This window comes from Herpailurus yagouaroundi, unplaced genomic scaffold (assembly GCF_014898765.1).
Source record: "Herpailurus yagouaroundi ecotype Mexico unplaced genomic scaffold, PumYag 139, whole genome shotgun sequence".
Classification (NCBI taxonomy): Eukaryota; Metazoa; Chordata; class Mammalia; order Carnivora; family Felidae; genus Herpailurus; species Herpailurus yagouaroundi.
The window spans coordinates 35,011,141-35,035,990 of NW_024412394.1; the positions used below are offsets into that span (position 1 = coordinate 35,011,141).

Below are 24,850 nucleotides of genomic sequence, written 5' to 3' on the forward strand. Positions count from 1 at the left end.
ATTCTCTGCAGATTTAAAATTCTCTTCATATACTTGGAAGACAGTACTTTTCTAGCGTTTGCTAGGCTAAACAACTACTTTTCAAACAGTGCTTCATTCAAATTTAGTCTTTATGTTGGTTGCTCTTTGAATTCTGTTTCAGATTTGGTCTACACTATTTAAAACATGACAATCAAAATTTAAGTCTGCATGTTAAGATACATAAAAAAATAGACTACCTAAATTTAGAAAAAAACATTATTCTAAACTGTGTATCATAGAAGACCAGCACACATGACATGTTTCAAGCAATGAAAAGGAAATTACTGAATTTTCTGTAGTTCCAATTCATACAGAACAACCTAAAGCGGGGCGGGGGGGGGGGGACAGTTTAACAAACTTCAATGACAGATACCTGAGCTTTGAAGAAAAACATTCATAAAGTTACATAAAATATGAGAAACTGAGTTCCAAGAGATGTATTCCCTAACCTCAATATAAAGATTTAGCTACAAGAAAATGTTCCCTCCACCCAACCCTAACTGAATAAAAAGCATCTTATCTCTTGGTAGACATTTACTGAGTTTGCAGCTCAACACAGAATCTTGTAGGAGGCTCAGCAGAGATGTCCAAATGGTCAATCAAGGTGTGGTAACAGCTAAAGAGAGGGGCTGCAGGTCAAGGCTGGGTAAGGCCCTTCCTTTGTTGATACAGCAGCATCCCTTCTACTTCAATGGTTACAACCTAGGCCCAGGAGGCCTGGCAGATGCCCTCATCGGAAGTCTGAGAGAACCACTTCCTCGGTTTGGGTGGCTCCAAATAGCCCTGGAACTCCAAACTCAAATGACTTATGTGGAAACCCTACTGTTTGTCACACCACCAACTAGAATATTCTCCTAATCACGATTTTACTGAAAATTTAACCAAGTCACTTAATCTCTGGGAATCACGTTTGCAGGGAGACCACACGGTCTTTGCTGCCAGTTACTCTCAGTAGGATATCCTACCTACCTTTGACTTATGTCTATTTTCAAACCTATTCTGCTTTACGTAAGCAGTAATCTACATTTTAGATCACGCCTCAGAAGAAATCGTGTTAAAGGGAATACCCGGACTGCATATGTTGCTGCTTTGATCACTTTTGGATGTAAATTTTGACAAAAAGCTAAAATAACTCAAACTCTTTGAGGTTGTGAATGATTGGTTAATAAGACAGAATATTTAAATCCTAGTACAGATTTTACTCACATCTTGATCTTAAGTGGCACAGCAAATAATTTTTATCTGCCAAAAACAGGAAACTTAAAGCTATTACCTACTTCACCTTTTACTCGTTTGCTAAAATTTTCATGATTGTGATCAAAATGGCAAACAAAATAGGACCCAGATTTTAATATTAGATGAATTTGCAGGTGGCTGGACCATCATAATCAAAGAATAGTTCTCCAAGCGCAATAGCTCAGGTCTGTTTTTGGACCTTATTTAGTACCTAGTAATAATTTAAATAAAACTACAGAAATATAAATATTAGATATATAAACAAAGTCCACATTTTTATTTAACATGCTTACATAGCAGGTTCCAGATTCAATATTACCCCAACAAGATGAGATATAGCAGGGATAAATGTAAACTCCCAACATTTGATGTTTAAGTATTTTTGAGAGAGCACACAGGTGCACACAGGGGTGGAGGAGGGACAGAGAGAGGGTCAGTGGACCTGAAGTAAGCTTCGTGCCTACAGCAGAGAGCCTCATGTGGGGTTTGGAACTGTGATGGTGATCTGAGCTGAAGTCAGATGCTTAACCCAATGAGCCACCCAGATGCCTCAATATTTGAGGTTTTAAAAAAAAAGTATTTTTGAGAGACACGGAGGGAGGGAGAGAAACAGGGAGACACAGGATCTGAAACAGGCTCCAGGCTGTCAGCAGAGCCCGATGTGGGGCTCGGAACTCCTGAATTGTGAGGACACTTAACTGAGCCACCCAGGCACGTCTCAGTTTTTAAAAGTAACCAAGACAGGAGTGCCTGGGTGTCTCTGAGTTCCGCTCAGGTCTCAGTTTCTGGTTTGAGTTAGAGCCCCCATAGGGCTCCTGTGGCAGACAGCTCAGGGCTTTGGGGCCTTCTTCGGATTCTGTGTCTCCCTCGCTTCCTGCCCCTCCCCCACTCATGCTGTCCCTTACTCTCAAAAATAAAATGAGTGTCAGATTAGATACTTGTTGAAATGTGAATAAAGCCTGGAAATAGTAAGGTAACAATGGTTTCTTGGTTTTGACAAATGTACTATACTATGGAAGTGGAAGATGTTAACGGGAAACAAACTAGGTGAGGGGTATACTGAAACTCTTATCCTATCTTCCCAACTTTTCTATGAACCTAGTTACTACCAAAGTTTTATTTAAAAAACTTCACAATGCAATTAAAGATCTAAAATGTAATTTGCATTTAAAAAGTCAGATGATATTTGATCATAATCTGTGTTATAACCTCCTTAGGGCACCTGGGTGGCTCAGTCCACTGAGCAACTGACCCTTGCTTTTGGCTCAGGTCGATTGCAGGGTTCAGGAGTTTGAGCCCCATGTCAGGGTCTGCAGAGTGTGGAGCCTGCTTGGGATTTTCTCTCTACCCCTCTGCTTCTCTTACACTCACTCTTAGAATAAACATTTAAAAAACTTTTCCCTTTCTCTCTGACCCTCCCCCATTCATGCTTTGTCTTGGTCTCAAAAATGTTAGAGGGGCGCCGGATGAGCGGCCGACTTCAGCTCAGGTCATGATCTCGCGGTCCGTGAGTTCAAACCCCACATCGGGTTCTGTGCTGACAGCCTGGAGCCTGTTTCAGATTCTGTGTCTCCCTCTCTCTGACCCTTCCCTGGTTCATCTCTGTCTCAAAAATAAACGTTTAAAAAAAAAAAGAAAAAAAAACTTTTAAAGCAACGGATCTTCCAACAACTGCAATAAAAGCTACCTTTTATTACTGGCCTTTTACAACAGGCCAGGTACTGGGCTAGAGTCCACACCAACTAACTCATTTCACCCTCAGAACAATCTTGAGATGGACAGTTATGCACAGATTAAAGGGACAGCTTTTCAAGTCCAAGTCAGGCAGACTCCTGGGTCTCCTGGGTCAACGGAAGAGACTACACACTTGTACATCCACAGATTTAATTTTGATAAAAAGTTTAAAAAGCTATACACTGGAAAGGGGAACAGCATAGAAGAATCTAGAAACCCTGTGACCTAAGGTTCAGAAACAGCTTAAGAACGGTTTAGTGTAGATGTGACCAAAGGGTATTAATTGGGGGTGCCTGGCTGGTTCAGTCGAGGAACATGCAACTTTTGATCTCAGGGTCATGAGTTCAAGCCCCACTTTGGGTAGAGAGATCAAAGATTTTTTTTCAAAAAGATATAATTGGGATCAAGTAAATTATTCTTAATGAAGTAAAATAGTTCAATTACCTTACAAAAGAACATAAGTTTTATGTCACTAGCAAGCAAATAGAATGGAGACAAAAAGCTCATCCAGCAATAGATGACTTAGGAGCTACTGTACCCCAGTCTGTCATCTGTAATGAGGGTATTAATACTTGCCCTAAGGTCTCTGCCCTCCAATGAGTGACATATACATTGATGAGGTATTCAAGCAGACTTCAATGAATATACTCAGTTGATTTGAAGTTAGATTTACAAAAGACTTAGATTCTTTCAATTTGTGTGTCCTTGTTACTTTCACTAGACATTTGGATGTCTAATGTTTTCATATTCTCCAGCAACTCCTACTTGTCCTTCAGATCAAGTTATGCCTGACAAGGCATTTTTCTTCATAGCATCATCACAATTCAGTATTACCTGCTCATTTAAGGTAGGATCTACCTCCCCCACTGGATTATAAACTCAAGTGGCAAGACCTGTCCATTTTGTATGCAATTCTATCTCCAATGCCTAGGAATACTGCAGCTTAAAAATCGATTACTAGTTTGGGAGTTTCCTACAAAAGGTATACATACACTTGCCATACAATGCAGTGATCCCACTGCTAAGTATTTACACAGACAACCTATAGTCACAAACCTACAGGTGAACAGTCCAATTAATAAACTTCCCATACTGGAAAACCACCAAATGGACAAACTGTCCATGAAAAAACTTAGATATGAAACAGACTTGTAAAACTTTTCTTGAAAAGGTGATTTTTCAATGTATGCAGAAACATTAAACTTTCAATTGCCCAAGTGTTAATACTTTTTGCTTACTCAGGAAGTAATTGTTAACATTAACTTAGCATTATCTTTGTTATGTAGTCTCCCACAAAAACCAGAGCTCTAAACTCTTGAGACCTATGGGCCCCTTAAGGGTAGTCCAAGGTGAATGACTATTTTCCTTATTTCACTCATTTCTGCCAGTGATTGATGGACAGGACACTTAGTTCCTATTTCTCTATTTAGGAAAAGGACAAAATCATGATCCTTCTCAATGATTTCCAGGGATCAACTACCTTTCAGGAACCATGTGGCAGTCTCCTAGACATCATTAAGTTTCAATTTTAAGTCATGGAAATTCCCAAAGACTTACCAACTGGATGAGAAAACCTATGGGTTTGGAAGTGAAAGACATGATAAAATAGAATAATTGAGTATTCCTGCATTTCATGGTAACAAAATGAATATATTCTACTACCAATCTAAAGCCTATGTAAAGTCACATTAACACCCAACAAACTGTTACCCTTGAGAGTTGGCCATTTTAGAATTTGTGAACACTTATGGCCAAGAAATGTTTTGGGTGGAGAGCTTGGGGCTGAACTTAGCAGAAAACCAATTGAAACGTGAAATGCAAGCCCAGTAACTTTCACCAGGATTCTTACACTCCATACTGAAAACTACTTAAAATCAAGGGGCTTGCACCACTTGTGCAGCCAGTAGCCTTTATGTTGGGCTGAACCCAAACTTTAGCAACCAAATGAATTCTCATGCTCTTAAGAGGCTAGAAGATTAAGGGATAAACGCATAAATTAGAGCTGATTTGGCCAAAACCAGATTTGATTATCTATTCTGGCAGTAAGGACACTAACAGAATAATTTTTTAAAAATCAAATATGCCTTACTAAGGATCTGTTTTAAGTCCTGAATCAGAACGCTTTCCTCCTAGAGGCACCTGGGTGGCTCAGTTGGTTGAGCGACTTTGGCTCAGGTCATGATCTCACGGTTCATGAGTTCAAGCCCCAAGTCTGGCTCTGGGCTGACAGGTCAGGAGCCTGGAACCAGATTCTGTCTCCCTCTCTCTGCCCCTCCCCCACTTATGCTCCATGTCAAAACTAAACATTAAAAAAGAGAGAATGCTTTCCCCCATATTCTGAAATCACACCAGAATTCCCAGTACAAATTTCAAGATCACGAACATGGGTAACTCAACAGCTGGCCAATTTTAAACATGGTTGAAGGTCAAACACTAGTTTGAGGCATTCTAGTTTTATGAAACCACTCTTAATTTTAATCAATCCAAACAATGCAATTAGTACATAAAGTTCAACAGAGCTAAAGTAAACTTCTATATTCTCAATTTACACTCATTTTTGAAACCAGTTTGTAAATTATTTGCAGGACTACCAGTAGATGGTGCTCCAAACAGAGGACTGCCTTCACAAGGTTATATCGCATTGGGTTCTATGGAGTTAAGTATCCCAACTGGCCCAGCTTTTCTGGACACTATTTCCACTTCCCTTTATCCATTTAGTGGTAGCCATTTTCTGAAGCTAAGTGATTTTTTGGGGGGGTGGGGGTGTGAACAATAAATCCCTCCTAGTACACAAGATTTCTTATGCTGGTTTACCAACATGCTGTTTAAGAATCTTACCTATCTCCACTCCTTATCTTAAACCAATTAGCAATCAACATATTTTTACAAATAAGAGGAAAAAAATAATGGGTGTTTTGGAGCTGTGGAGACAAAGTCTTATTAACTTTAAATTTACAATGCCTCTGGTAATACTGCCCAGAGACCAAGCATTTTACCTAGTTTAGAAAAAAGTATTTTAATTGCAGTTCTCATTATGGCCACTAAGTTCCACTTAGTAAATGTCTGCATTATAAAATACAAGGTGTCCTGTAATTTTGCCTATTTCAAAGCAACTTAAAATTTACGGATCAAATAGGGTCTTATGAAATTAATGTCCAAATTAGCCAGGATCCATGCAATGTTCTATCAAATGCACCAGTGTTAAAGAGATTTGCCAGCTATCCAAAGGCAAGAACTTAAGACCACGTTGTTGTCAACCAAAGTACTGTTAATTTACCAGTCTACATACAGTTTATATAAATTACAAAATTACCACAGTGGGGTTTAACGAGCTCTTCACTTTCCATCTCATCCATCAAATTAACTTCAAATGGTCATTCTTTTATTGCTTCTTGTTAGGTAACAATTTTGGAAGGACACTTTTAGCAAAATCTCAAAACATATTCAACTAAAAACAAAGCTTACCCTACAGTCCAAAACAGGTCCTCATTTAGGCTGAGTACTGCCACTTTGGGTTTTAAATCTCCAGTGCAGCAATGTCCCTTCTTCACTCAAGCTTGGCTTAGATGAAAATTCCTAATGGAGGTGGATTTCTAGTTCTCAAGTGACATTAAAATTCCAGTATATACTTTGTTCTCCTACAGTTTGGACACAATGAACTCTACCATTAAATACAGTAACGTTATTGAATGCCTCACCTTTCAGGATACTTTAAACTACAAGATGTATAAATGTGACAAAGCATTCCAATAAGTGGGAAACTCAATTGTGACAATGTATCAAGTCTACTCAATAATGATAGTATACAAATCTTACACGTTGGCTTTGATTTACAAAATTTAACTTTTTATAACCTACCTTAACGGTGTTACTGTTCTAAACTGTGTTGCAGATCCCCTTTTCCCATACCTCTATGTACTTGTTTCTTTTCCCTGAGGTGGTAAAAATGTTTCCCAGCCCGGGGGGGGGGGGGGGGCCTTAACCCAAATCACAGTTTCAACAGATGTTAACACCAGGAATAGGTTATGGGCAACTCTTAATCTTTTTACCTGAATAGTACAAGCTTGTAGTGTTGACCAAAAGAAGACACGGGTTTCTCATTAAACTTTTGTTTTAATGGGTCTCAAAATTCTGTGACAGATTTTTGGTCAAAGTTGTTTCCATTAAAAAGTACTGATTTTAAAAACTAATAACTTAAAACTGCCACACACAAAAAAAACAAATGGTCCACAAAACATTCTCCTTTCCTTCTGAAGGTTTTACGATGCATTGTTATCATTAACCAGTCTTTTACTATTAAACTTAAATGGCCAATTGACACAAACAGTTCTGAGACCGTTCTTCCACCACTGATTAAGACTGGGGTGGCAGGTATTGGGGATAATATTCATTTAGCCTTCTGAGCTTTCTGGGCAGACTTGGTGACCTTGCCAGCTCCAGCTGCCTTCTTGTCCACTGCTTTGATGACACCCACAGCAACCGTCTGTCTCATGTCACGGACAGCAAAACGGCCTATTAAAACAAATTTTAGATTGTCATCAGAAACTTTGTTCTGGTATTTCCCATCTTCAGTAAAGTTTCTAATTACACTCAAGTCATCCTTACCCAGAGGAGGATAGTCAGAGAAGCTCTCAACACACATGGGCTTGCCAGGAACCATATCAACGATGGCAGCATCACCAGATTTTAAGAACTTGGGACCATCTTCCAGCTTTTTTCCAGAACGACGATCAATCTTCTCCTTCAGCTCAGCAAACTTGCAGGCGATGTGAGCTGTGTGACAGTCCAGCACAGGTGCATATCCGGCACTGATTTGGCCTGGATGGTTCAGGATAATCACCTGAAAAAGAGTTGCATTTAATGAGCCTCAAAACACCAAGTCTGGCAGTTCAGTGAGAACATTGCCACTTTCCAGTGTTACCTGAGCTGTGAAGCCAGCTGCTTCCATTGGTGGGTCATTTTTGCTATCACCAGCCACATTGCCACGACGAACATCTTTGACAGATACGTTCTTGACATTGAAGCCCACGTTGTCCCCAGGTAGAGCCTCACTCAAAGCTTCATGGTGCATTTCAACAGACTTTACTTCAGTTGTAACATTGACTGGAGCAAAAGTGACCACCATGCCTGGCTTAAGAACACCGGTCTCCACTCGACCCACAGGGACAGTACCAATACCTGAAATATTTACAGCAGAGTGTCAAATACCTTACGTGAAAAAAGTGCAGCAACCAGCACAAGTTACGTCCTGATAGTGATGTTCAACTTACCACCAATTTTGTAGACATCCTGGAGGGGCAGACGCAAGGGCTTGTCAGTTGGACGAGTAGGTGGCAGAATGCAATCCAGAGCTTCAAGCAGTGTGGTCCCACTGGCATTGCCATCTTTACGGGTGACTTTCCATCCCTTGAACCAAGGCATCTAAAACAAGATTGTCAATTAGCATCCCCCAAATGGTTGTCAATTAGTCTCAACATCTGTCCCCTTCCATCACTTCCTCCAAGTCTTGAAAGTCACTTACATTAGCACTTGGCTCCAGCATGTTGTCACCATTCCAACCAGAAATTGGCACAAATGCTACGGTGTCGGGGTTGTAGCCAATTTTCTTAATGTAGGTGCTGACTTCCTTAACGATTTCCTCGTATCTCTTCTGGCTGTAGGGTGGCTCAGTGGAATCCATTTTGTTAACACCGACAATAAGTTGTTTTACACCCAGTGTGTAAGCCAGAAGGGCATGCTCACGGGTCTGCCCATTCTTGGAGATACCTGCTTCAAATTCGCCAACACCAGCAGCAACGATCAGGACAGCACAGTCAGCCTTTGAAAAGAAAACAAGACCATATCCGGTTACAGCTTCTTCAAAAGGATGAACTCACCCTTTTTCCATTGCACAAGGCAAATCTCATTATTTAAGTTACTATTAATCATACCAACCTGAGATGTGCCCGTAATCATATTTTTGATAAAGTCTCTGTGTCCTGGGGCATCAATGATGGTCACATAGTACTTGCTGGTCTCGAATTTCCACAGGGAGATATCAATGGTGATACCACGTTCACGTTCGGCTTTCAGTTTATCCAAGACCCAGGCATACTTGAAGGAGCCCTTTCCCATCTGTAAGAATTGAAAATGGGTTACTTGGGAACTAAAACATGATCCATCTTCAACTTGGAAATCCCTTACTCCCACTTCAGCAGAAACGTGAAGTTTCAGTTCAACAACTGTTAGATGACTCACACGAACATACGTAAGAAGTTTAACAGCAAACACTAGTTTATTCCCCCTTTAAGTAGGACATTCAGATCCACACTACTGACTAGTTTTGAGTTACCACCTAACACCTGCTAACCAACTTACTTCCAACTACCTTCCTCATTATGTTGCTGCACCTACCTCAGCAGCCTCCTTCTCAAATTTTTCGATAGTTCTTTTGTCGATCCCACCACATTTGTAGATCAGATGACCAGTAGTGGTAGACTTGCCCGAATCTACGTGTCCAATGACGACGATGTTGATATGAGTCTTTTCCTTTCCCATTTTGGTTTAGATTTAGCGGTGGTTTTCACGACACCTAAATTGGAAGAAAAATACCCTTAACACTACTGTCCCAAAGACTTGAGAATAAGCCACGATCCAAACTCTTAAAGGGCAAATTCCAAGGAGAATTACAACCAGTGCCAGGCTGGCCCAACTCTAGTCTCCACCCACCAAGCGTGGGGTCAACTCCACCGCACAAAATCCCCTCCCCCTCGAGGAAGGCCTGCTTCCAAGTCGTTGAGAAGAAATCGAGGTGCCAAGACGGCGCCGGGTACACCGTGGGGTCACAGGAAGCGGCGGCCGGAGAGGGAAAGGCCCTTTTCCTTTGTGTGGGTGACTCACCCGCCCGCTCTCCCGGGCCGCCGCGTCCTCCATTTTGAGCTCCCTGCAGCAGGGCCGGAGAGCGGCCATCTTTCCGCGCACGCAACTGGTGCCGAGCGGGCCGGCCTGGCCGGCCGAGGCGGACGGCACGAGGCAGGCCCCCAGAGCCGCCCGTCCCACTCCACGGTGCCCTCCCGCGCCCGACTCGGTGGCCACCGCTTGTGGGCCCCGCCTCGCCGGACATGTGCGCCCGGACGAGCCGGCCTCGCCACCGCCCTCCGCGCCTCGCGGCGGCCCCACAACCCCAAAAACCCGACGACCGCGAAAAAGCCCACCCTGCTGAGATCCTGACCAACCTCCGCGAAACTATCTTGACGCGGACAAGCATAGCAGCTTTTTCTGGACCGGTTAATTTGCTCGAGACTTAAAGATTGTGACAAGGCAGGCGAGAAGGTGCGGGGAATTCGCACGCGACGGCCACAGCGCCCAAGCCAGGCCTCAACCCAAGCACGAGGCGAAGGTGGGGGGGGGGGGAGGGATCCTGAAAAAACGCAAGGCCGCGAACCTTCCCACCCACTCACAACCCGAAATTCGGGGTCAAGAACCTCGTAAAGTGCCTGGATGGCGCGGCAGTTGTAACAGGCAAGCGAGGGCCGCAACCGGCTCCAAGAGGCCAGGCCCGCGGAAACCACACCCGGTACTCACCTGTGTTCTGGCGGCAAACCCGTTGCGAAAAAGAACGTTCAAGGCGGCTACGGCACTTATATACGATCCTCCCCCACCCTCGGGGAAGAGGGCGGAGCCAGCACACGACACCACTTTCCCAGTTTACCCCGCGCCAACTCTACCAGGCACCCGTTCAATCGCCGTCCCTTCCCCCCTACTTCTCGGGGACCGTGGGCGATGTGCGCTCATCCCACTGAAGAGCACACTTCGCCTCGCGCATGCTCCTTTTGACCCAAATGATGACAAGAGCGAGTGGGTGGGGAGGTGGGGTCGAGCGAGCCTTCGGTTCTAGGTTATCGAGAGTTTAACGACGGTCCCTGGGATTCCCCAAGGCTGAGGCGAGTCCTCCTTTGTATGAATTACTTTCGGCTCCAGCTGGGGGGTGGGGCGGCCAGAAGGCGGCCGGGCCGGGATGTGCGGAATATTCCTTCTGCCGTTCCTGTTTTAAATTGTAAAGGTGATGTAGACATTGGAGTATGCCTTCCCTCGGCAGTAAACCTCCAGGCTTTAGCCTGGTCCTCTCGAAGGTCCGGGACAACCCCTTTGAGCCACTTCCACCGCTAGTCGCCTGTCCGCCCGGGGCTGGCTCCTCCCCCGCCCCTGCCTTCGGATCACCGCCCCGCTGCAGATGAGTACAAGGCCCAAGCACCCAGGGCAGCGAGGGGCGGAAGACCCAAGGGGCTTCCTTCACAGCCGGTGAATCAGCGAGGGTTTCAACTCGGTGGCCGGGACCCGAACGAATATGCTTTTGGGGCTGGCCTCTTGGCTTGTTCCATTCAAAGCCAGCTGCTTTTATCGAAGCCCATATCACACGTTCACCCCATATGGCACTCCAGACGTCTAGTTTTTCAGTTTAGAATAGATTTCAATCCCACAGTTTGCCTTTTAATTCTAATTCTATTACGCTATAAAGAGACCTGTGTGTGTCTGCTCTCGTGGTACATTTTTTTTTTCAGTGTACACTGATTTGATTGCTAGCCTGAGAAACCTAAGAAGAACTTTTCAAATTCAGTCTTTCCACTTGATCTCGTATAGAAACTGATCAACAGCATTAGCAAGTTTATCCACACAATTTCCTATCCCTGATACTTGTGAAATCACTGCTTCTCAAGTGGCCTATCCCATTTAAATAAATGGATTAATTTTATGTCGTCCTATTGATTTTAACTAAATGTTAGCATAAATCTAGGGCAAACCCGGATGAGGCCTTTTTGGTTGGCAATCAGGGCAGCTCTGAGAAATGCTCCTTTCAGGAAAGAACTTTTATTTTTAATGAGCTAGTTACTACATCAGTATATCTCTTCCACGTGTGGAACATCACTGCAACTCCTAGAGCCCATCTATTAAATGCTTGAAACCTACTATGTGTCCAGTGCTAAACGAAGTTCTGTGGCTTGTGCAAAAGAAATACTTCCTTTTGGAGAGGAACCCACAATCAAATTGGAAGAGGAAAAGGAATATATAAAACAATGGGGAAACAGTTAAAGGCAAACTTGTATGGGGCTTACTTACTTTCTATTTCATTGTAGGATGTAGTTCTAGTCCTAGCTTGCAGTTACTTCTCACAACCCAAATACCTTTTTTTTTTTTTTTTAATGAAAGAAGTCTTCTGGAATAGCCTTCCTGTGTCTTCTTGTTTTACCACTCTTTGTAGATAGAAACTTCTAAAAATGTGGTGTGTGTGTGTTTAATTTCTTCATTAGGAGGTTCATAGCCTTCTCTTTTTGAGAGAATTTTCATGAAAGAAACCAGGCCATATGAAGTTTCCCTAGAGGCTCATTCATCTTTTTCTAGCAACAAAACCCTTTTCTAAGTCGATATTTCTAGCTTCTTTCCTTTCATAAATTCTTTCTTCACACTGCATTTTCCTGGTGCCCTTACCCAATCATATACATGTGGTATAAAATTATCTTGATATGCTAATCAGTGTTTGTAATGAGATTAAAATGTAAGAAATACCAATTGAAAGCAGTCACTACCAATAGAACAATGCAAATAGCTCTGCTCTTGTTTAATTCCTTGGAAATATTAATTAATGAGAATTTTCTTTGGAATGATTCCCACAATCAGTCATAATTGTACATCATAGTAATATTAACTGCACAGTGTTATGTAAGATTAAGATTAGGGTGCCACCCTAGATTTATTTTCCATGCCTTCTTGAGTAAACTTCAAATGGTTTAGGTTTGAACATTATTGGAGATAATACTAGGTCATATAAATATTTTAACAGGAATGACAAATTTTTGAAAATGTAAAGAAATGGTGATATGAGGGAAGGAAGCAAAGACTAAAGACTAAAAGTTGAGTATTTGAAAGTTTTACATGGAATCCAAAATTGCAGTTAACATCTAATCTACGAAAAGTCAAATGAAAGTGGATGTTGGTAAGAGAGAAAAGTATTAAAGATAATTTCCAGTTAGTAAAATAAAAGTGAGAAAAGTGACATCTGTGAAATCTGCACAGTTCATTAAAATGTGACATTGCACACTTAAGTACTTTTATATAATCCTAAAACTGTAATGATTGGAAATATGTGTACTTTCAATTGAATTATTCTGTCTGAAAATATGGACCCACAACAATTTTAAAAGTAATTTTTATAGATATGTATGTGTATTCAGCACTACAATGAACGCTAGAATTCTTCGGTAGATGCCCACAAACATTTCGACAGAAGCTTATAAAACTATAGCTCCTGGTTCAAATCTCACCTTTTCATTTTTCTAGTATTTCACCATTACAGCTCTTTTGGAAGGTGAAAAAAATAATCCAACATTCCAAATAAAGTAACAGAATGGTCCAAGAATGTTCCAGGAGCAAAGAAAGACCACGAAACGTTCATTATTATGCCCAGGAAAGAAAGGAAAATTAAAGAAGTATGACTCCAAAGCCATCCCAGATTATAGGCAAGTCTTTCCCAAGGTCCTATGATTGCAGATGACCGGATACTTTTTACATACCTTACAGAGAATCCATTTTAAAAATAGAACCTAAGGAAAGGCAAAATTACACCTAAGTCCTTGATTTATATCTAAGTAACCTACTGGGCATCACTGACCAGGTGCTCTTATTTCTGTTGCGATAATGACCCAGACTTTTGAGGGGTGGGAGGTATCTCGAGCCATACTGTGAGTCAGGGTTAGACACTAGCCACAGCCTTTTCTCAGGACAGAGGTCACATTCTGCTCTCGGTTGGGGATGGAACGCGACGAGAACGCGAGTCCCGAGGAAGTCACGCGCGGCTCGGGGGTGCACCCAGGTTCCGAGGAAGGGGGACTGGGGCGGCTCCGAGGGTATGCTGCGGTCCCCGGCGGCAAGGCGGACACCTGGCTGCCTTTTCCCCGTGGCTGCTCCCGGGGCCGCGCGACCCGCGCTAGTGGGTGCGCTGGGACACCTGTCAGCGGCTGGTCTGCGGACTCGGGTCTTCGAAGCACAGAGGCCACTCTGGCCCGCCCCTGGAGACGCCCCACCTGGAGGTCACTTTCTTTGGTCCTCTGCGGAAGAAAGCAAGAAAATGCTCGGGAGGAGACAGAAAACCCCATACGGCTCTGGGTGGGGGTCTGTTTTTGTCACCTTGTCTGGCCTCTAAAAGGCTGAAGCAAATATTTTTTTAAAGAGCCCTTTTGGGGCATCTGGCTCCGTCAGTTAAGTCTGCCACTTCAGCTCAGGTCATGATCTTGCAGTTTGTGGGTTCGAGCCCCCAGGTCAGGCTCTGAGCTGACAGCTCACAGCCTGGAGCCGGCTTCTGTTTCTGGGTCTCCCTCGCTCTCTGCCCCTCCCCCGCTGGTGCTTTCTCTCTCTCTCTCTCTCTCTCTCTCTCTCTCTCTCTCTCTCTCTCAAAAATAATAAACATTAAAAAAAATTTTTAAGCCCATTTCCCTAAACCCTGTGTTTTGAATATAATCCTAGTGTAGTTTTTTTCTCCAGGATTTTACGGCAGATTAAAGTATGTCTTCTACTAATTTAAAGTTAAAATGGCAACAGTAACATCGTTGAGACTTGTAAATATATTTTTAGGTTGTAATCTAAGGTCATATTTTGTTTAAGATTTTTCTTTAAACTTGTTCATACCATTTAGAGTAGCAAACTGTCAAAATACATTGTAGTAAACATCTACATGACCCCATTTAGGAAAAAAAAGGATTTTAGTTATTAAGTTTAGTAAAAGGGTGAACAGCAATAGTTCTTTGAGATCTATAATTGTGGTTCATCCACATCTTTCAGGATTGGCTAATCACTCTGCTTTGGGCCTAATTTAAAGCAGCTTTAAGTAATTACATTTTGCAGTGGCTTTCCACGTTTTCATCTTGCCTATGCAATTGAAAATTATCTTTAAAGGGGTGTTTTAAAATATGATTAAGCCAAGGAATTATTTAGATTCAGAATCCAAATAAAATGGTACTTCAGTATGCACTGTTCTAATATTTGCATTATTGAATGAAATCCCATCACCCACATTTTACAGATGGAGAACCTGTAGGCGACTGATAGTTTATGCATAATAAGCAAACGCAGACATACATTCTCTTTAAAAAGTTTCCCTTTTTTTTGCACAAAATGGTAAAATACAATATATCACATTGCTTCTTAATACATCTTGCAGATCTTATAAGTACTTTAGGGCCCTGCAAAGCAACATTGGAACCCAGGAAATCTGACCTGAGTGCTAGCTATAACTTTTATCTGCAGGACTAGACAGCCTAGAAAATGAAAATTGCAGTGGCATTGGAGTCAGAAAATCTGGGATTCAGTCCTTGATCTGCTGCTTACAGGTGTGTGATGGCCAGCAGTTCTTGGTTTCTCAGTGCATCTGTAACATGGGTCTGTTCTTTCTTCGTATTTAGTACCTACCTCACAATTCTACCGTGAAACAACATGAAAAGACACGGGGGCACTCAATTATCTAGTAAAGATGGTGTTTCCACAGGCTTTTTGGAGAACATCTGCCCTCAGGTATACATGATGACACTAACTTGACTCGGCAAAAAAAATAAATTCATCAGAATCTCTTAATTTGTAAAAATTTAGAAATAGCTAATACATGTACATAGTAAAACATTGTACAGATGTTATTCAGTGAAATATTACTCTCTTTTTTTTATTGTTTAGAGAAAGTCTGAAGACTATGCCAGGCAAATTAACTAAAGATAGTTCTACTACTGCTCTCATGATTCTAAGACCGGTGTCTACTAGAATAAATTTTCTCTCATTTAGTATGGAAGAGAGGATAATATTCCCTTACTCACTAGTTTTTGTGAATCTGCATTTTATAGGCAATATTCACTTTCAGTATTTCTTTAAAAATTTTTTTTTAATGTTTATTTATTTTTGAGAGAGAGAGAGAAAGAGCATGAGCAGGGGAGGGCCAGAGAGAGAGGGAGGCACAGAATCGGAGGCAGGCTCCAGGCTCTGAGCTGTCAGCACAGAGCCTGACATGGGGCTCGAACCATGAACTGTGAGAACATGAGCTGAAGTCAGACGCTTAACCGACTGAGCCACCCAGGTATCCCTCACTTTCAGTATTTCTATGTCTTCATAGGTAACATAGTGGAAAGAACACTTAACTAAAGAGCTGGAGTCTATTCCTGTCAATTTTATTGATTAGTTATATGACCTTGAATACATCACCCTCGAGCTCATTATGCCACTATACAGTATCTTTTTTTTAATATTAAATATGGTTTATTGTCAAATTGGTTTCCATACAACACCCAGTGCTCATCCCAACAGGTGCCCTCCTCAATGCCCATCACCCATTTTCCCTCTCCCCCACCCCCCATCAATCTCAGTTTGTTCTCAGTATCCAAGAGTCTCTTAAGGTTTGTCTCCCTCCCTGTCTGTAACTCCCCCCCTTCCCTCCCCCATGGTCTTCTGTTAAGTTTCTCAGGATCCACATAAGAGTGAAAACATTTGGTATCTGTCTTTCTCTGCCTGACTTATTTCACTTAGCATAATACCCTCCAGTTCCATCCATATTGCTGCAGAACACTATGCAGTATCTAATAACATCTATTTCACAGAACTGATCATAAGGCTTAAATGAGATAATGTATCTAAAGATGTGGACTATTTTTACAAATGCTAATGCTCATTATAATTAGAAAATAGCCATTAACTCCTTCAAAAAACAAGAAAAATCTGTTCAAAATATAGAGAAATTTGCCCATGTCATTACTCATCCTAATGAGTACTATCTGTCCATTTCATTTAAGTATTAGAACTCTACAGATTCACCAATACATATGGCACACACTGGGTGTGTTCTGTAAGTGGCAAGGACTTTTGAATTACGGCATTCAGTATATGTTGGTAATGGTAGAGGACTTCAGAAGTCAGTTTTTACTCATGCATCCATAAAACATTCACTGAACATAAACAGTGTGACAGGAGCTTAGCTAGACACTGAGGAGATAAACAATCATGGTTGGATAGTGTGTGTGGCAGAGTTCTAGACACTTAGGGAGAGGGAACAGTTACTAACAGTAAACAGGTGACTCCAGGGGAGCATGAATGCTGGAACCAGGAAAACCTAGCGTGTTTCTGAGCACTCTCGAGGGACTCAGATTGCGGGGGGGGGGGGGGGGGGGGGAGAGGACAGCAGCAGGGGAAGTAGAGAGAGTCTCACCTTGGTTGGTCTGGAACTGCTGGAGTCAGCCAGTGGGAGAAAGCCATGGAGGGGGTAGATTTTGGGTGACTGCCTTAGAAAACTAGGTGGGAGGAAGAGTTTGCTCTTCTGCAGAGAGGAGCAGAGAACAAGATGAAACTGTTTGGGATGAACATAGGGGAATGGAAGGAAAAATAAGAAAAACAGAGAGGGAGACAAACCATAAGACACTCTTGAAAACAGAGAACAAACTGAGGGTTGCTGACGGGGTGTTGGGTGGGGGGATGGGCTAAATGGACCATAGGCATTAAGAAGGGCACTTGTTGGGATGAGTACTGGGTGTTATATGTAAGTGATGAATCACTAAACCCTATTCCTGAAATCATTATTACACTATATGTTAACTACTTGGATTTAAAATAAAAAAAAATAAAGAAGAAGAAGATAGGGGCACCTGGGTGGCTCAGTTGGTTAAGCCCCTGACTTCGGCTCAGGTCATGATCTCACAGCTTTTGAGTTAGAGCCCCACACTGGGCTCTGTGCTGACAGCTCAGAGCCTGGAGCCTACCTCAGATTCTGTCTCCCTCTCTGTCTCTCTCTCTCTCTACCTCCCCTGCTCGTGCACGCCCTCTCTCTCTCTCTCTCTCTCGGTCTCAAAAAATAAATAAACATTAAAAAAAAAAAAGATAAAACTATTTGTCATTCACTGAGGCCCCTGAGGAACATATGTAGAACACTGGGGCTTCAGAGACAGACAGATACGGGTTTGAGTCTTGCATCCATCACTTACTGACTGTGTGGCTCTGGGCAAATTATAGGTTTTTTTAAGCTTCAGCTCTCCCATCTGTAAAAAGAAGATGATAATACCTAACCTATAAGACTGTTATGAAAATTAGATAAGAAATTTTTTTTCACCAAGTTAGAACAGTAATTGTCAGGGAGCTGTTTGTTTTTTCCTTTTTGTTTGTTTCTTACGCACTGTCTGTAATGTATAGCATTTTCAGAGTGAGGCATCTCTGAAATCAGAAAGCCTTCACTCAAATCCCTGTTGGCTCTCCCGCCACTAGGGAGGGGATGTTTGGCAGAGATCTAACCTCTCTAAGCCTCAGATTTCATATCTATAAAGTGCAAACGATAATAAAAAATATCTACCCCAGGGGATTGTGGTAAAGCTTAAGTAAGTTGATGTAAAGTACTTAACCCAGTGCCTTGGCACCTGGGAAGCATTCAGTAAATCTGAATTGTTGCTTATTTTCCTTTTTCTTATTGGAGGGTCCTCATTAACTGGAATCTTGTCACAGAATGAAGTTTCTTTTCCAAAACAAATGCCAAACTACCTTGCTGTATGCTCTGTGTTTAACATCCCTGCATTTTAGCTAATTACTAATTTTTCTCATAGCCCCCCCCCTTTAAAAAAGAGTTTGTGTATTTTGAGAGAGAGAGAGAGAGAGCATGCGAGCTGGGGAGGGTCAAAGAAAGAGGGGAAGAGAGAGAGAATCCCAAGCAGGCTCCCTGCTGTCAGCTCAGAGCCTACCATGGGACTCTAACTCACGATCTGAACCCTGAGATCATGACCTGAGCTGAAATCAAGAGTCAGACACTCAGGGCACCTGGATGGGCCCAGTCAGTTAAGCATCTGACTCTTGATTTCACCTCAGGTCATGATCTCATGGTTCATGGGTTCGAGCCCCACATTGAGCCCTGCACTCTCTCTCTCTCTCTGCCGTTCCCCGGCTTGCATTCTTTCTCAAAATAAATAAACTAAAAAAAAAAAAAAAGCAGTTGGACACTTAACCAACTGAGCGACCCAGACACCCGTCTCATAGCCCCTTTTTCAGAATCTTCAAGATGCCATGTTTTGAATAATCATGAAGTTAGAAATGTTAAAGGAAAGGTTTTTTTTTTAACTAGGATTTTTTTTTTTAATTAAAGGCAGCATTAACCATAACCCCTAATTCTAAAGCCCTGTCACATTCTTGTACTTTCTAAATTTAAATGTCCTGCATCCTTTTTAAAAAATTAGTATAGGGGGGCGCCTGGGTGGCGCAGTCGGTTAAGCGTCCGACTTCAGCCAGGTCACGATCTCACGGTCCGTGAGTTCGAGCCCCGCGTCAGGCTCTGGGCTGATGGCTCAGAGCCTGGAGCCTGTTTCCGATTCTGTGTCTCCCTCTCTCTCTGCCCCTCCCCCATTCATGCTCTGTCTCTCTCTGTCCCAAAAAATAAATAAATGTTGAAAAAAAATTAAAAAAAAAATTAGTATAGGAGTGCCTGGGTGGCTCAGTTGGTTAAGCAGTTGACTTCAGCTCAGGTCATGATCTCATGGTCTGTGAGTTAGAGCCCTGTGTCAGGCTCTATGCTGACAACTCAGAGCCTGAAGCCTGCTTCAGAGTCTGTCTCCCTCTCTCTCTGCTCCTCCCCCGCTCACCCTCTGTCTCTTTCTCTAAAAGATAAATTAATTAAAAAAAATTAGTATAGTATCTTTTAAATTATTGCTGTTATCTGTTTTTAGTACCATCTGCTGTTGTTGTTGTTGTTGCTTTTTAATTTTTTTAAAATTATTTTATTTTATTTTTATTTTATCATGATAAGTGTACCCTTTTAACCCCTCTCCCTTATTTCCCCCATCCCATCACCCATCTCCCCTCTGGTAACAGTATGTTCTCTATGGTTGGGAGTCTGTTTCTTGATTTGTCTCTCTCTCTCTTTTACCTTTGCTCCTTTGTTTTCTTTCTTAAATTCCACATATGAGTGAAATCATGTGGTATTTGTCTTTCTCTGACTGACTTATTTCACTTAGCATTATAGTCTCTAGCTCTATCCATGTTGTTGCAAATGGCAAGATGTCATTCTTTTTTATGGCTGAGTACTACTCCATACACACACACACACACACACACACACACACACACACACATACATAAATATATATATATACCACATCTTCTTTATCCATGCATCAGTTGATGGACACTTGGGCTGCTTCAACAGTTTGGCTATTGTAAATAACGCTGCAATAAACATAGGGGTGCGTGTATCTATTGAAATTAGTGTTTTTGGGTTTGGGAGGCGGTTAATACCAGTAGTGCAATTACTGAATCATAGGGTAGTTCTATTTTTAATTTTTTGAGGCACCTTCATACTGTTTTCCATGGTAGCTGCACCAATTTACTACCATCCGCTTTTGGTATATATGAAAAATCAAATTGTATACTTTAAATATACTAAATGTATCAGATGACAATCATACCTCAATAAAATTAAGAAAAATATAGGGAAAAAAACAACAAAAAAGAATGAAAGCAAAATAAGTTTTTGGATATCTATCTATCTATCTATCTATATCTATATCCAATATATAAAATATACCCTAATATATATAAAAACTAAGAGAATTTGTTGCCAGCAGATTTTTACTATAAGAAATACTATGGGATATTCTTCAGGCTGAAGAGAAATAATACCAAATGGAAGCTCAAATCTTCAGGAAAAAATAAAATGGAAATGATACATATCTAGGTTAATATTAAGGACTACCTTTTCTCCTAATTTCTTTAAAATGTATAAAACTACTTAAAGCAAAAATTTTTTAACATTCATTTGCAGGGTTCATAACACATGTGGATTGAATGCATATAACAATTGTATCTTAAAGGGCAGATTTGGGGGTGAATGGGCCTATGGTGTACAAGACTTCTACATTGTACAAAAATCTAATATTAACTCTAATAACTGAAAAGTTGAGTATGACTATTGTAACCCCTGAAGCAAATGCAAACATAATGCAAAGAGACAGAGCTAAAAAGTCATTTGATAAAGTGAAATTCTAAAAGAATTTTTAAACAATCCAAAGAAGGAAAGGAACAAAAGCAGATGGGACAAAGTACACAAACAGTAAAATGATAGACCTAAATCTAACTATTTCTATAATTGCAACAAATATTAATGGAGTAGACACTCCAATTAATAAGCAGAATTTGTCAAAATGGATTAAAAAAAATCACCAAGACCCAACTATATGCTGTCTACAAGAGACACATTTTAAATATTAAAAAAGATGGGGTGCCTGGGTGGCTCAGTCGGTTAAGCGTCCAACTTCAGCTCAGGTCATGGTCTCACGGTCCGTGAGTTCAAGCCTGCATCGAGCTCTGTGCTGACAGCTCAGAGCTTGGAGCCTGCTTCTGATTCCATGCCTCCCTCTCTCTCAGCCCCTCCCCTGTTCATGCTCTCTCTCTGTCTCAAAAAAAAAAAAAAAAAAAAAAAAATTTTTTTTTTTTTTAATTACAAATTTAAAAAGCTGTTAAATGATTGTGTGAATAGGTTTTACTTATTTGGACACATTGGAAATGGAATTTATTTTTTAATTTATTTTTATGTTTCAAATATGTATTTACTCATTTTAGAGGGGAGGGGGCACAGAGAGAGGGAGAGAATCCTAAGCAGGCTCCACACTACCAGAGCAGAGCCCGACACAGGGCTCGAAGTCACAGCAAACTCACAAGCTGAGCTGAAATCAAGAATTTAACACTTAACTGACTGAGCCACCCAGGCGTACCTAGAAGTGACTTTTAAACTTTGCCTATCTCAATCACTATTATTTCTATAAGGTATCCTATAATAAGATGGGAAAGAATTATACTGTCCAAAATTGTAGTGGTTAAAAATAATTATTAAATGGGTATAATGGACTTGGCAAATATGTACTATTTGGTGGCATTATCATTTGCTTATAATAATTACATAATATATATTTACTTTATTATAGCTTTCCATTGTTTCACTCTGTACAAGCTCATCAATGTTTAATGTAAACATTTGTTTTACTCCTATTTTATGCTATATTTTTACTATATAGAATAATTGAAATCATGGTTTTAGAGTCAAATATCCCTGAATTACTCTAGAATTTGACATTGACTATGTGTCGTCAGGCAAATTTCTTAACTTTATTTATTGAGCTTTGTTCTTTCATCCTTCATCTTTAGTTCCTTCATCAATATAATACTTCATGGATTACAAAATGGTAGTTACCATCATCATCAACATCAATGATGATAAGAGTAAATTCACATATCTTCTTAAAAACATTATATAAAAATGGAGTGTCTGGGTGGCTCAGTTGGTTAAGCATCTGACTTCAGCTCAGGTCATGGTCTCACGGTCCGTGAATTCGAGCCCCGCGTCAGGCTCTGTGCTGACACCTCAGAGTCTGGAGCTTGCTTCAGATTCTGTGTCTCCTCTCTCTGCTCCTCTGCCACTTGAGCTCTGTCTCTTTATCTCTCCCGCCCCCTGCCCCCAAATAAACACTTAAAAAAATTATTAAAAAAAACATTATATAAAAAAACTGATGAGGGTCGCCTGGGCGTCTCAGTCAGGCATCCAACTCTTGATTTCAGCTAAGGTCATGATCTCACAGTTTGTGAGTTCAAGGCGCACATTGGGCTCCATGCCAACCTTGAAGAGCCTGCTTGGGATTCTGTCTCCTTCTCTCTCTGCCCCTCCCCCACCCTTACCCTCTGTCAAAAATAAATAAACATTAAAAAAAAACACAACTGATGAGAAAAGATTTTTTGAAGTTTTTACTCCTGTTGCTGCTTTCAATAGATTTATAACTAACACTGTATTTTTTTAAATTTTTTTTTTAACGTTTATTTATTTTTGAGACAGAGAGAGACAGAGCATGAACAGGGGAGGGGCAGAGAGAGAGGGAGACACAGAATCGGAAACAGGCTCCAGGCTCTGAGCCATCAGCCCAGAGCCCGACGCGGGGCTCGAACTCACAGACCGTGAGATCATGACCTGAGCCAAAGTCGGTCGCTTAACCGACCAAGCCACCCAGGCGCCCCGAACTAACACTGTATTTTAATGAAAAGAAAAGTGCAAAAATCTTCACAACAATGCAAAGCAAGCAAAAAATACCTCACTCTATGACAATCCCTTAGGCCTGTAAATATTCAACAAAGAAAAAAAGTAATGTCTCCTACTAAATTAAATGGCTTCTATCAAAGTCTTCCTATGGTCGAAAACATTTTATTCTGACACCAAACTTTAGTAATCAAATGAAGCAAATGAGAGCCAGCCGGCAGAAGGAGTCTATTATTAGATTCCTAACCTGAAGCAAAGTTGTCTGCAGAAACCCTCTTCAGATGTGCACATGTCCGTTGTGTGACAGGAGTGTGGGAGAACATAAAAAAGTATGCGGCTACAGAATGGAACCTGGGAACCTTTAGTGTCAGAATGCTTAATTGGAATTAGAAGACAGGAGTCTATGAAACTGAAAAAAATGCATTTTATCTTGGTTAATCATCATAAAATGAAGCAATAGTACAGGAATATTTTGCTTACATGACTTTTTTTATGGCACAATGGTTACAAGAGTTCCTAAAACGAGCAAAGGAGAGGACACAAGCATGGTTGGCTGACTTCCGCTCTCAGGTTTCATTTCATACCTTGCATTCTCAGAGGGATCCTATCATATCCAAAAAGGTTCCCTTTTATTGCCCCTTCATTGTTTCCTTCTTAAAGCTTATTGCAACATGTAATTATCTTATTCATTTGGCTACTATTTTCATGAAAACAAAAATATTTTCCTACTTTTTTTTACCTTGGTATCTGCTGCCTGACACATAGTAGATGGTCAATAAACATTTGTTGAATGAATAAGAAATTTGGAACTGCAATCTGCTTCTCCTCAAGTAAACTTCTTCCTTGACACGTGCATGCTATCTCCAGTTTGAGAATCAACCAAGCAATCATAAAAACCTTTCTTTGGTATTACAAATCATTCCCAAATTTTTGTTTTCTAGTAGCCCTCCTAACGTGCCCTGGTCTTTTTCTTTTTTGAGCTTGGACTTGTACAACGATTTCTAGTTTGATTTTTTTTTTTCTTTTTAAGTAAGCTCCATGCCCATGATGGAGCTTGAACTCACAACCCTGAGATCAAGAGTCACAGGCTCTACTGATTGAACCAGGCAGGTACCCCTCTTGTTTGATTTTTTTTTTAATGTTTTATTTATTTTTGAGACACAGAAAGACAGAGCACGAGCAGGGGAGGGGCAGAGAGAGAGGGAGACACAGAATCTGAAGCAGGCTCCAGGCTCTGAGCTGTCAGCACAGAGCCCGACGCAGGGCTTGAACTCACGGACCATGAGATCATGACCTGAGTCGAAGTCGGACGCTCAACCGACTGAGCCACCCAGGCGCCCCCTCTTGTTTGATTTTTTTAGGTTTGCTAGGAGTGACAGGTTCACCCCAGGCCTGGTGAGGGCAGGGGACATTTCTAGACATCACTATCCTGATGTCAGCTTAGCAAATAGAGAATGATATTTCCATATGACTTAAAAAAAAAAGGAGTTGATTATACTCATAACTGAGATTGGCTTAGAAACAAGTAGAGGGTGATGAAGCCTGAGGGAGCTCATTGAGAACAAAGATGTGTCCCTATTTCTTCATTTACCCACCCAATCCATTCATCAATCATCCCTTCATTCAGTAATTATAGTATTTATACCAGAACCTATACCAGAACTGTTCTAAGTGTTTTATGCATGTTAATTTATATAGTTGCCCTAAGGGTTTGTACTGTTACTATATCCAGCTTATAAATGAGAAAACTGAAAATCATTTTTTAAAACATTTATTTATTTTGAGAGAGAAAGAGAGCACAGAGGA

The 24,850-nt window shown here is 41.2% G+C and overlaps 1 protein-coding gene across 1 annotated transcript; it reads right to left on the reverse strand.

Moving 5' to 3' along the window:
• Positions 1 to 6,356: 6,356 nt before the first annotated feature.
• EEF1A1 (eukaryotic translation elongation factor 1 alpha 1) lies at positions 6,357 to 10,628 on the reverse strand. Its single transcript, XM_040473962.1, has 8 exons — positions 10,555 to 10,628; positions 9,385 to 9,562; positions 8,926 to 9,105; positions 8,513 to 8,809; positions 8,262 to 8,412; positions 7,913 to 8,169; positions 7,597 to 7,831; positions 6,357 to 7,503 (listed from the first exon to the last, which is right to left on the reverse strand). Exons 2-8 carry the CDS (start codon positions 9,526 to 9,528, stop codon positions 7,379 to 7,381), a joined length of 1,389 nt encoding a protein of 462 aa, XP_040329896.1. The 5' UTR covers positions 9,529 to 9,562; positions 10,555 to 10,628; the 3' UTR covers positions 6,357 to 7,378.
• Positions 10,629 to 24,850: the final 14,222 nt, after the last annotated feature.